The 13638-nt window shown below is 36.7% G+C and overlaps 1 protein-coding gene across 10 annotated transcripts in view; it reads right to left on the bottom strand.

The window, feature by feature from the left end:
- PlexA (plexin A) overlaps positions 1–13638 on the bottom strand; it is a 739259-nt gene that overhangs the window by 391391 nt on the left and 334230 nt on the right. For all 10 annotated transcript variants that reach the window (XR_010947759.1, XR_010947758.1, XM_067757876.1 and 7 more), the window contains 3 exons: positions 3569–4814; positions 1154–3490; positions 898–1093 (listed from right to left, as the gene is read on the bottom strand). Coding sequence is in view for 8 of the 10 variants with exons in the window: in XM_067757876.1 (XP_067613977.1) it covers positions 898–1093; positions 1154–3490; positions 3569–4814 (3779 nt within the window). In the remaining 2 variants the exon portion in view is untranslated. The remainder of the gene's footprint in view (positions 1–897; positions 1094–1153; positions 3491–3568; positions 4815–13638) is intronic.

Below are 13638 nucleotides of genomic sequence, written 5' to 3'. Positions count from 1 at the left end.
TTTCTCCCGGTAGTGGGAGTCGAACCCGCACTCCTACGATAGTTGAAATAGTTATAAACGCATTCAGCTACGTCATGCCTTAGTTGTTGTAAAGTTTTTCCCAATTGCCTTCTTCGCATATATTATCTTCCACACATTAAATAATTCGTATGTAGTTATGTGTTGAAGTTATGCCTGTTTGTAAGGCGGTTTTCAAATTTACAAGGTATAATCGAAACAGCTGTCGCCTTGTCCGTCCTGATGTCACGTTGTTTAAATTTTTCCCAAATTATTAAATAAATTATAAACAGTTTAAATTTTTAATTTGTTCAAATATGTCTGAACGCATATCCTTACTACATTGAAAGCATAATTTCAACTGCCTTCCTAGGCAATGGTGTCTAACTGAATTTTGTTTATCAATAAATAACTCTGAAACAATCCACGTTTAAAGGAGTCAATCATCATGTTTTTTTTTAAATGCGGTAAACTATCAATCCGGTAAAATCCTATTTGTACGGCTTGGCAATTTCAAATTTTAACTAGTATAATAAGGAAGTTATTGTTTAACTTGAGGCGTTTTTAAGTTATGCAATCTTGCTCTAAACTGGCCACTCTTCTGTCGTGATTACATTTACCAATTATTCTTAAACCCAAGAGGGAAACAGAAAACGACACAAGAAAACTCTAAGAAACGGTTAGCGAGAAAAAAGTTTAGGGGATTCTATGTCTCTCTTCTCAACCGTTTCCGCCCATTTGGCAAACTTGAATTGAATCATTGAAAAATGTAATGTAACTCTATAATGCATAACTGACTGATAACAAAATTAATTTACTTCTATCTATAATGCATTCACCAATAACGAAATTAATTTGGAATTAAGCTGAAAAGAGGAAAAATTTGCAAAATGTACGTACTTATGACACTTTTCATTTCTATCAGACAATATTGAAAAGTTGTAATTGGAGCTCTGTTTAGGCACTAAGCTTAGTCCAGCGCTGTCAGGAACATTGTAATGTTGCAGTGTGTTGATTTTTTTCCATTCACACTCCGTTTTTGATGTTGTATCTTCATCATATAGAATCACTCGACCGCTAGCACCAGTACGCCATTCTGAATGAAGGTAAACACGTTTTAACCTTAATGCTATAACAGATAACACAGAAATTTTACCTAAATCTAAGTCATCCTTCCGTGGTCGCTGGCTCCAAGGTATGTTACGATAAATTGTATCTAGACATTTTTCTTTAACCTGTCCTATTGTATCACAATCTAGGACCTTTACTGGTACATTCTCGGTATGTGTTGGCATCATGTCTATACTATTACAAAATATGGGCTGTTGTATAATACTTGCATATACCGTCATTGGCCGAAAATCAATTAACTGGCGAATAAGCTTTTCTTCGCTTAGCGAGTAACGAGCTTCATGTGTACATGCATCAACTGGACCTTTATCCACTTGGCCCTTTACAGCCCTGAAAAGCATGTATAAAGGTTCTCCGGCACATTCTTTCAAAAACTTGTATAACAGAAATGTAAACCATGCGCTCAGCATTTTCTCCGCCACACTTTCCGTTCGACGCAGCAATAACTTTGGATGACTTTTGCCCTCTATACATTTTTCAATTAAATCACCAAGCAAAGTCTTAAGTATATCAGTACAATATTCTAGTTTTGATTGCAGTGTAACCATAATCAGGGAAGCTACATTGACTCGCTCACGCATAGAAAAATAGCGATTGGATTCCAATGTTCGTATGAATAGCAATAAAAAATTTTTATTCATAATAAGTTGCCCAAACAGGCGTAGACCTTTCTCTTTACGTAATAGTTCGGGCCGTTCCCATTGCAATACAATGTGGTCCTCGTGATTTGGAAAAAGAATTTTCATGGCATATGTACGATAATCTAAAAATGGTATTCCACCAGATGTTAGATCCCCAGTTAAGTCAGTCATTTCAGTTTGAAGTTCAGCAAATGCTTCCTTGCATTCTGCCGCGACTCTAAGTTCTAATATATCCATTTGTTCTTGCATGTTTCGTAAAACGCGATTCGATTCCGATGTCTTTTTTTTATAAGCAACAAGAAGTGCAACAAAAATCATGACTATAACGACGGTACCACCACCGATGAATAACAGAACATTCTTACTTAAGTCATGCATCATATTTGGGGATGCATAGCTAAGGATTCCTATTCGATATTCCAAAGACTGACCAACATGGACAATGACTTCTGGTCCTGATTCATTGTTGGATTCAGTAGCTGACTCTAGTGGCGGGCGACAAGTCAATTGTTGACGTGATAATGAAGTTATATTGCAAATGCCTTTACCAATACGTACTACTACATCAGTTTCTTTGCAGGCACGATCCAAATTGCGTCCATTAATCGTTAAATACTCGCTTTTATAATACTTTATATGTTCTTCGAAATTATAATATATTGGATTGGGATAAAGCTCAAAATTATTTTTATGTTTACTAGAGAGATTTTGAACTTGCAAAACATTATCCATTAAGAATCCATATTCAAGAAGCTCCGGATTTTCAGCATCAAGAACGTCGTTATCGGTGTCAATTACAGGTGAATAGCATATCATATTTGTAGCTGACTCAACCTTGCACTGACTATAATATATTTTATTTTTATGCCAAACGTACATTTTAGGGCTCTGAATATAGTTGAATTGAGTTCCCGTCACTGAAATTTCAATTCCGCCAGCGGGTATACCTCGGGGAACTTTTAATTGTCCTCTAGGGCCCGAAAAGACCTGCTCAATTATGGGATCAAGAACGTATTTAAAGTTGTATTCGTCGAATTCACGTTGCCCATTGTCAAATAACATTTTCAGTCGCCCTTCAATGATACCCGGTGAAGGTGCTGTACGACATACTGCTTGTGTAACATCCACGCTTAATATCTCGCAGGGCAAATGATCGTTAACAAAAGCTTGTATTCTCGATCCTGCATTTAAATACTTTCCAATTATACGAACATGAGTACCCCCAGAAACAGGGCCATATTGCGGCGTGAAATTTGTAATTTTTGGATCCACGAATTCATAGTCTTCTTTCGATTCACCCCTGTAATCTCCTATTTGAACAACGATGCGTCCGTTACGGTATAATTGAACACCTGGGCTGTCCACGTTACACACAATTTCCTTTGTATGAATATAATACTGTTGAAACGGCATACAACTGATACCAGCAATTCGTATTCCCGAATAAATATCGGTGAAATTTTTACCTAAATTTATTCCACGTATTGTGATATTTGTACCACCTTCCCATGGACCAGTTTGCGGATAAAACGAATGAATTTCAGGATTAGGGCACGTTTCCATACGATTTAGCCAATCAGTTTTTCCTTCGTTATTTTTGTTGCACTGTTCTTCTACTTCACACGTGATTGTAGATGAACACCAACCACAATTGTACTTTTCAGCCAACGCTAAGCACATCCCGCAACTGTCAGCCATATCGCGGCATCTATATATTACAACTGTAAAATAAATTAAAGTGTTTAGTCATGTCAATAAATGAGCTTCAAATTTAATCATGCATGCCAATTTAAACTTACCATGAATATCATGTGGGTTATCGAGAGGTTTAGAGCCGCCCCAAATAACAGCAAATGTCGCAGTCAAATTAGGTGAACGCGATGTATATTGAAACTCCATATTGTCACAATATATGGTGTCTCCCAAAAGTTGTGCGTTGAGACTAGTTACACGACCTTCGATGTTAAACTGACATACAAAACGTGTTTGGACTATGAACTGCCCAATTATGTGCACTTTTACTTTAATGGACTTACTAGTACCAGCAGCAACGAGCATTTCACTACCTTCCCCAGTTGCATTGATAGTTGGACAAAAGCCAGGACCTGAGCGATAGCTAGGACCGATCCGGCTTACGCCAGTGACAAGAATATCATTGCGACAGTTTTCTGCAGTGTCGTGTGTGCATCGATGAGCTTCCACACACCAATCACACGGAAATTCAGAAGAAACACATCGTGTACACGATGAATGGGTACTACAGTCAAAAAAGGTAAAATCGGTCGATACTAGATCAGGCCCGTCCTTAGTTCTCACCGATAGTTTTGCAGTGAAATGATGTTTACCTTGCTCAATTTGTGGTAACATATCTGTGCGAGGAGTTGTGCAGTTAACACCATTCCTCTTCTTTGTTGCGTTTGTAAATAGTGCTTTCTCTTCAGTGGTGAATGCGCAAATGAGATTTTCTTTCAACTGCGGCAAATGGTCGATTATGAGCTCTAACGTTCTTGCGGTAGTACGTTGCAGTTGATGTGGTACAACGCTAGTAATCGTTGTGCATTTTCCGGTTTTGTAACTTATCCAGTACAAAGGATCATTTGCATTATCTTGACAGTTGGATCGGGGACTGCATTTATTTTCTAGGGAGCACCAACCACAATAAGGATCGCGGGCACCCAAACAGCCAGCACATGTAGTATAATCAGTGCAGTCATAGACTTTCACTTTTGCTACTTCATTACGCGACATCACATAAATGTATAAATTATGAGTATCAAAATGCATATCTGGATTGATAAGCGAACCAACTTTAATTGGTATGTTAGCATATTCATTTGCAGTGTCTGCCGACTCGACGACTACTTTTTTTAAATAACCATTTGCTGTACCAATGAACACAACTGTGTATCCACTCGTACTAGTCGCAGCAACTGCTGTTAATCTAATATTAAACATTGCAACCGGCACAACGGCGATAGGTTGTTCTCCTCCTAAAGGTGAATTAACATCGAGTCCACAAAAGTCCTCGCCTATAGTTTGTAATTTCTGTAAACATAGAACAATATTTTTGTTAACAATGTTTATTTATTTATAAAGTGTGAAAAAAATCTAAAATTGTATGTATAAGTTTTGTTAGTAGACTATACAGAAATAAAGTTATAGGCCAATATATTTATGGATTAACCAATGAAAGAGGGGTAACGAACGCGACAATTTTTTGACACTAATAAGATATGTAAACCGAAGGAGTGACCATAACTACTTAAAATTTGAGAGCTTTTTTAATTTTAAATCCACGTTTGATTATTTAAAATTTTTTTGTAGTTTTGTGGTAACGGACACGACACAAGGATTAAAAAAGGATCAGTTTATAAAAACTTTATTTTCCATAGTTTTTTATACTTTTTTGTAATGCTAAATAAAAGTATAGAACAACTTTAAATAAAATCTGGGCTGAAGAGCGAAACTATTTAAAAACTATGTAAAGAAAGGACTATATATTTTGATAGTAAAATAGCCAAGTTAATATCTTAAATAATGATTACTACGATTAATTGATTATTTTTTAAAAGCCCTTTAATGATTAGTTGCCATTATTTTGTTTTTTTGATGATGACTTCCCAATTGATAAAAAAAAATTATTTACACAAAATTTTGATTTTTTACGATTATTGAAAAAAATTAAAAATAATCATAGATAACCAAAAGTAATCAAATAAGCCTTAGGTAATAATAAATAAAAAAGGTAACAATTTTTGTTGCTATATCGGCCGACACATTTGTAAGATCGCGGGTTCGAATCGAGCTCAAAGCCTAACAATAATTATTTTACTATTATTATTGTTATAATACATTTTTCCCTAAATAAAAAAATGTTAGTTAGAATAGAAGAAAGAAAGAAATTTAGACAACTGCCAAAAGCTCTTTGTATAAAGCCATTTCGGGAACTGCTCAATTTCTTCATCTGCAACGTTTTGGCACCGCTGCTATAACCATTCACCTATCACAGCGGTTGTTTGTTTGTTTTCATTATTTCTACTTCTATCCTGTTACATGCCAATTGATTTTCACAGCGGTGCGGCATCTGTTGCGGAAACGATGTGAATATTGAACTTGTTTCATGGCAATGATGCCATATTGTCATATTTTATTGACACTTTTTCCACGCGCTCTGGGATGTATTAATAATTTTTGTTGTTATATCGGCCAACTGATTTGTAAGATCGCGGGTTTGAATCGAGCTCAATGCCTAACAATAATTATTTCATCATTATTATTGTTATGATAAATTTTTCCTTAAATGAACTTCTTTTTAAATAAGAATAGAAGAAAGAAAATTTTTAGATAACTGCCAAAGCTCGTTGTATAGATCCATTTCGGGAACTGCTAAATTCCTTCATCGGCAACGTTTAGGCGCCGCTGCTATAACCATTCAGCTATCACAACCGTTGTTTTTGTTCATTATTTCTACTTCTATCCTGCTTCTTGCCAATTGATTTTCACAGCGCTGCGACATCTGTTGCAGAAACGATGTGAAAATTGAACTTATTTCATGGCAATGATGCTATAGTGTCATATTTATGACACTTTTTCCCCGTGCTCTGGGATGTAGTACCAATTCCGCGCAGTTCTATTCTAATTTAAAAAATTTTTTATTTAAAGAAAAATTTATCCTAACAATAATAATAATAAAATAGTTATTGTTAGGCTTTGAGCGCGATTCCAACCCACGATTTTTCAAATGAGCAGGCCGATATAACAAAAAAATTGTTAGTACATCCCAGAGAACGGGGAAAAAGTTTAAATAAATTTGACGCTATGGCATCATTGCCATGAAACAACTTTCACATCGTTCCTGCAACAGATGTCGCAGCGCTGTGAAAATCAATTGGCAAGAAACAGGATAGAAGTAGAAAAAAATGAAGACAAACAAACAACAGCTGTGATAGCTTAATGGTTATAGCAGCGGCGCCTTAACGTTTCCGATGAAGGAGTTTAGCAGTTCCCGAAATAGATTTATACAACGAGATTTGGAAGTTGTATAAATCTTTTCTTTCTTCTATTCAAAATTTTATTTTTTTTTTTTCATTTAAGGAAAAAGTTATCATACCAATAATTATAATAAAATAATTATAGTAATAATAAAATAACTATTGTTACGCCTTGAGCTCGATTCGAACCCGCAATCTTAAAAAAATTAACTATAACGTTATGTTGATGAATAGAACAAGAAGAAATTAAAATCGATGTAGACATTTCAGAGGGCGATGCAGTGGGAATTATAGCAGCACAGATTATGGAAGGGACCAAAGCAATCAAAGTAATAATAATGGTCAAAAACCTAATCGTCGGAAGACACCTGCGTACGCCGTAAGTTTGACGGGTTCCTCATCGAACCCCCTGAGCAGTAGCATAATGACCAGCGTCCACAGCGGAGGTGATAACACCCCACCCTGTGGCGTGCCCCTGTCTACTGATTTCGCTGCCTCATACAATCTTCATTGTGAAGTAATTTAACATGCAACCGATCCATTTGGTTATGGCTGGATGTTCTTTAATGTAGTTAATGATGAAAGCCACGGATATGTCTAAGAATACTCCTAGATCATACTCCTTACATCCCAGGGCTTTCTCTATGTTTATTACCACCCTACGCAGTGCAGTTTCTACCGACTTGCCTTTGGTGTACGCCTGTTGTGTTGTGGAGAGCAGTTTTTCATCAACGTTGGACTTTAGGTACACATCTATCAGCCTCTCAAAGATTTTGAGCAGAAAGGATGTTTAGCTATAGGCCTGTCGCCTTTGGGATACATTTCACCGATCATCTCCGCCTTTGGTAGAAAACCTACATGAGCGGTTCTCTAAGGGTTGGGTACGAGATTCAGTATTATACTCCCGTCGAATACTCTTTTTAGCCATACCAAGACCGTTCTACTTGAAATTTGTAGCATGGCCGGAAATATACCATCTGGGCCCGGTGATTTAAAATTAGAGAACGTGTTCACCGCCCATTCGACCTTGGTATCGGTCACCAAGCCCGGCACTACCCGCTCCATGATCGAAGTGTGAGTGCTGTCTGCAGGCTATTCTGAATCATCGAAAAGCAGCTCAAGGAACTTCTCTATTACGTGACCATTCCCCGTTCTCTTTCTTTATCAGTCCCTGTGTCGCTGTGGTTACCGTTTTGGAGACTGCTACTGGTTTCCTCGTTGCGGAGGACTGTGATTGATGCGGTTGTACCTCGATAACTTATTGATGGTCAGCTTACCAAATGGAAATTGCCAATATGTATAAATAATGCGTTACAACGATTTTAATTTAGATTATAGGTATTTATTGTAATAATAATCGAGGAACAGTAAATTTAGCGGGCGGTAGTTGCACACAATAAAAAGCGAATGAAGTAAATATAAGAAAAGAAAAACAAAGCAAAAGTCAAACCTATGCTTGATATGCTTGCGCATTAACCCTTTCCATATTAAGTACATTATTTACCAATTGCAATGACGAACTCAACATACCGCCGCCCTTGAACTATCTAAGTACATGTGATACGTACGTTCAACTTTAAAAATTATATTTACATTTTTTTGAAAGCATGGGGAATATTAACATAATGAAATTCTTATGTTTACGAGTATTAAAAGAAACTTAACCAAATTAAGTATTATGTTTGCGAATATTAGAAAAAAGTTAAATTGAAAATATTTAATGTAAGTAAGCGTAACATAATTAAGAATGTATGTTTACGAGTCTTCGTTTTCACAAAAAAGGTCTGCCTTTGTTGGGAGTAGGAAAAGTTTAGCAATTGGTCGGACGTATTCTCCATTAGCCGTTTTCACTGTAATGATTCGCAAGCGACCATCAGCTCCGGAGTGACAAGGAATCACTCTCGCGAGTGCCCACTTTGACGGTAAACTAGCATCGTGGAATACGGCTACGACGTCTCCTACTTCGAAATTACGTGCATGACGTACACTTGGTGCGACGCTGTAAGCTAACGAGATACTCATCCCTACAACGACGCCAGAAATGTTGTATCGTTGCGGAAACTAACTGCCATCTCCGATAAATATTTCCACAGGACCCTTGACCGTCATGCTCTGGGAGCGACTTCAGCGTTTCACCTAAGTTATGAGTCCTAGTAGGAAGTTGAAATAAAATATATATAATTATGAGCAAGATCTCTTTTCAGACTTAGTTTATTTTCAGAACTGTCTTACATTCTTAGTCTTACATCTATTTATACTATCTCTACGCGTTACTGATAATATTTAGTTGTTTCGATATTACACTGGGTATTGGAAATTGTTTTCATATCTTCTTATTTTTGTGTACATGATAACGTAATGTGAGTTACTTTATCTTAGTGCTATTTATGCTATTGAGATGCAGGGGTTGTTATCTGTCTACTAATACAAAACTATTTGGGTTTTATTGCTTACTCTAGCGATAGTGCATTTCTATTGTTACATATATTGTTTGTCCGTTGCATTTCATGATAAAGCATATCAGCGATAGTGCATTTCTATTACACATATTGTTTGTCCGTTGCAGTTCATGATAAAGCATCTCAGAATGGGTGTGGTGTACAAGTAAGCGCTTATCATGGTCTACGATACCTGTAGTGGAATTCACTAACTTTTTTAACCACATTTGCCATCGCTTTATTTGCTAATCGATAACTATAACGATTTCGTCATTCAGTAAATATTTTGTATCGATATTTGTTTATCGATATCAGCTGCGTTGCTAAATATACGGCAAGTAAATTGGCTGCGTTAAAAATCCCATAATTAATATTTCGGCCAATTTTAGTTAAAATAGAAAATCGGAACTTTAATTAAATACTATCAAACACGAAAAGCTGCTTTATAAATCAAATGGCATTTGAGTACTTGGCGTACGATTAAGATTTACTAAGCCATCGCCAGTGGACAGACACCTTCTTAGAGAAGTAGATAACCCATTCCACTTGAATGAAACGGAGTTTCGAAAGCTGTACCGACTAACCCCAGACTTGGCTCATAATATTATTTCTCAACTTGATGGTCAACTAAGGGGTACAAGAATAACTGCGATATCAACACAGAAAAAAAAAGAAATTATTACCGCATTTACTTACCTTTTGTCAAAATATGTAAAAACTTCCACAATAATGACTTTTAAAAGCAGTTAGTATACGGAATTTATTTATTTTTGGCATTCTTTTGTGCCTTTCGCATTTTTTAGGTTTTGTTAAGCTGTGCTTCCACCTTTCTACTATTAAAACGAACTTTAAATGTCAATTTTTTCGAGTCGTTAAAACTAAGTTAATGAATAGTAACAATCCATAAGGCAAGCGACAAAATCGTTAATTAAAATCTCGACAAATCGCTTCGTTATAAGTTAGTGAATTCCACTACTGAAGTGAGGGTAGGTCGTTAACTCCGCTCGTTCTTAAGACGTAGCGTTGCTTTTACGACTTGCTGTTGAAGACGGTTCATTTATATTTCATATAACGAGCCTGACCCATGCGCATCTTGCGCAACCACTATAAGTCTCTTATCTAATATCAACAAAAATCAGCTGTTCTATCAATCAATTAAAACTTACAGCTTGCGCTGCCGTCTGGCGTATGGAAGCAACTGCCGGCAATGCAGTGCAAATATTCACAATCGTGCCATAGTACAAATAGATTTCTTTGTGTGCTCACAATCGTTTATTTTTAACAAATTTTTTTAATAAAATATAGCTAAACAAAAGCACTACGACCAAAATTGCCAAAAAGCTCGCTAATAGCCCGAATCTCCATCTTTACAACCGAAACTTTATCTATAGATTTGGATTCCAAATAAGAGCGAAAAAGGGACCCGTACATAAAAACAACAATTAGAAATAGATAATATATATGATGACTCTTCAATTTGCCTTTGTCTGTTACGCATTCTTCTATTTTCGTGATATAGGCAGAGGTGTACCATACCATACCAAGGATAAGAATCTCATTATGATGAAGAACGTAAACTGTACAGGATTTTCTTCAATAGGTATCAAAAATTTTGAGAGTTTCTGTATATTGCTGAATTTGTATATTAAACTTGAGGAAAAGATGCGGAGTACTTAAAATTTTTCGCCATTTTGGTTATGATTTCCTTGAGTTGTCGTTGATTGTAATACGTGATATTATCGATGTTTGTGGATTCATTAAAATATATAAATTTAGGGCCTGAGATATGCATATTGTTCCAAGTATGCACGTATGCGATCTTAGGGTCTAAATTAATTTTACCGTGCTTATGTGCTAAAGGATAAACATTAAATATACATCATTAAATAGGCTACATTTAGTTTCGAGGATCCTGTAAATTGTTATAATTGCTTCTTGTAGGTAACAGATATGAATGTCGGCATATAATAATATATTAATAATTGGAAGATCCAAATTTTCGTGCTCTACTAAATCGTTCACATCTTTCAAATTTAATGTGCAAGAATAAAAATTATTAGTTTTTGCAAAATTTATAGTGTTCGTTATTGATTTAAGTTTATAATAAACTTCTGCTATAACAATGTCTTCGGTTATTGCTTTGGGATCAAGGGCTTCGAGTATTCTTTCGAACTGTGAATTAATTGTTCTTTGCTTATTATTATTTTCTATTAGCATATTAAGTGTAGTTTTGATTTTTACAAGGTCATCATGGTCCGGTTTGCCAGTGATGAATTTTAACATGGAGCCAAGAAAGTTAAGTGGTCTTTTGGGTCTATAAATATTTGGAATGAGTTGAGTTTTCAGGGTTTCCATTTTGTTCACTAAAATTTGAGTTTCAGGTTGGTTTTCTAAATTATACGCATATTTCATTATGCTTTCGTATGGCGGGATTATTTTTGCAAGATTACATATGTGATAACAAAAGGTTGTGTCCTGATAAATATAAACAGGATCTGCTTCTACTAGTACGTATTTCCTATTGGTTAAATCTAGTATATTGTAACGAATTTACTGCTAATCCTCTTATTTCAAATCTTCTACTAAGGTTCGAATCACTAAACTGTTGAAAAATAACTCCAATATTAAATTATGGAAAAATGGCCTTTATTAAAGTACTTCACAATGAATAATATTGCTATTGCTCGCCAGATAGCGTCTTAATCAAAACTGATTGTAGCGCCTCTACCTTTGGTGCTTTTATACTCTGTGATTTCCTCGTTGCATCTTCTAGGCGCTTCCAGAATTTAATTAGTTACTGCCATATAATTATAACTACAGATGCACGTGTATAGCTTCTCATATGCGCGCGTATTTGTGAGCGACACTTTCACAATTACAATTGCATACTTTCGGGAGTATCTCAGATAAGATATCTGCATGGGTTTGTGCATCTCTTCACCGCTTATGTAAAGAATTTACTTAGTTACTGCCATATAATTATAACTACAGATGCACGTGTATAGCTTCTCATATGCGCGCGTATTTGTGAGCGACACTTTCACAATTACAATTGAATACTTTCGGGAGGATCTCAGATAAGATATCTGCATGTGTTTGTGCATCTCTTCTCCATTTATGTAAATACATAATGATTGATTTATGGATGTGCATACAAGGCGCTGCTTAGCATCGGCTTAGAGATGGCAGTACCCCTTAGTGTTGCTAATATTCGTAACACTGCCCTCCACTTAAGTCTGATCGTCCCGATCAGACAAATCTCTCGATCTTAACGCTGCTAGCATCTCCAAATGAACCACCCTTCTACTTCGTTGTTTCCAAATTGTTTGTTTGCGGTAGATGACATCACTGATCCTCTTCACAATTGTGTATGGGCCTTCCCAACTGCACCGATATTTGGATGGAACACCTTTCCGCCGCTGAGGGTTGTATAGCAGTGCCAAATTTCCCTCCAAGAAACCTTCCGAATTAAAGTTCTTGTCATGCCTGTGTTTCATCTTACTTCTCATTACCCTGGGCCGGTCCCTCACACTCTGTTGCTTGGCCAATGAAGAACTACTTCGCAGAGCTTGATCTTGACGGATTGACTTTGCATCATCAGTATCGTCTTGACGTTTCACAACAGTAGTACGCGCTGGCTTGAAACCACCTTTGCATTCCTTCTGGAAAATTCTTTCAGTCGTTTTAGTGCGTCCATAAGGGTTTGTCAATGCCAGTGTTTTTCTCGCAGGTACCTTTGGTTTTGATTTATTTGGCCCATTCGATCCATCAACCTTCGCCTTTGACTTTCATGGCCTTTGTCGAGTTTTCTCCACCAGTACTCGATTACTACTGAACCCTTTTTCCAAACTGAAGTTAAGTGGCACATCCTGGTTCTCATAACGCATCACTCTTTTCTGCATATCGATCTTGATATCATGGTCAACTAAGAAGTCCACTCCCAATATGACTTCATCAACAATCTCCGCCACAATGAATTTGTGTAGGACGATGACCTTTCCAATTAATACCTCACATACCACTTCTCCTTGGACTTGATTATACTCGCCAGTGACCGTACGCAACCTTGCTGCAGGTAACGGTTTTACTCTCCTGTTGACTAAGTCAGATCGGATTAAGGAATGAGATGCGCACGTATCTACAGTCAGCACACGCTCCGTGCCATCCAGCTTTCCTTTGACGGCAAGACTGCTCGATTTTCTACCAATTTGCGACACAGATATCACAGGACATTCAATAGCTGGAGCTAGCTCTCGATCTCTACATCTAACTCGCTCTTGCTCATCCTTCCATCTTTGTTGTTATTAAGACCACCCATGCTGTTGAAACCACTAGGATCAAGATCGCAATGACGTGCAATGTGACCGGGCTTCCCGCATTTGAAGCATTTGATAACTTTTTCACTCCGATTTTGCGGTCATTTCGGCGCCTCCAATATTG

The sequence above is a fragment of the Eurosta solidaginis genome, chromosome X (genome assembly GCF_040869045.1).
Source record: "Eurosta solidaginis isolate ZX-2024a chromosome X, ASM4086904v1, whole genome shotgun sequence".
Lineage (NCBI taxonomy): Eukaryota > Metazoa > Arthropoda > Insecta > Diptera > Tephritidae > Eurosta > Eurosta solidaginis.
The sequence above is the reverse complement of the archived record's forward strand: the minus strand, read 5'-3'. Positions and strand labels throughout refer to the sequence as shown.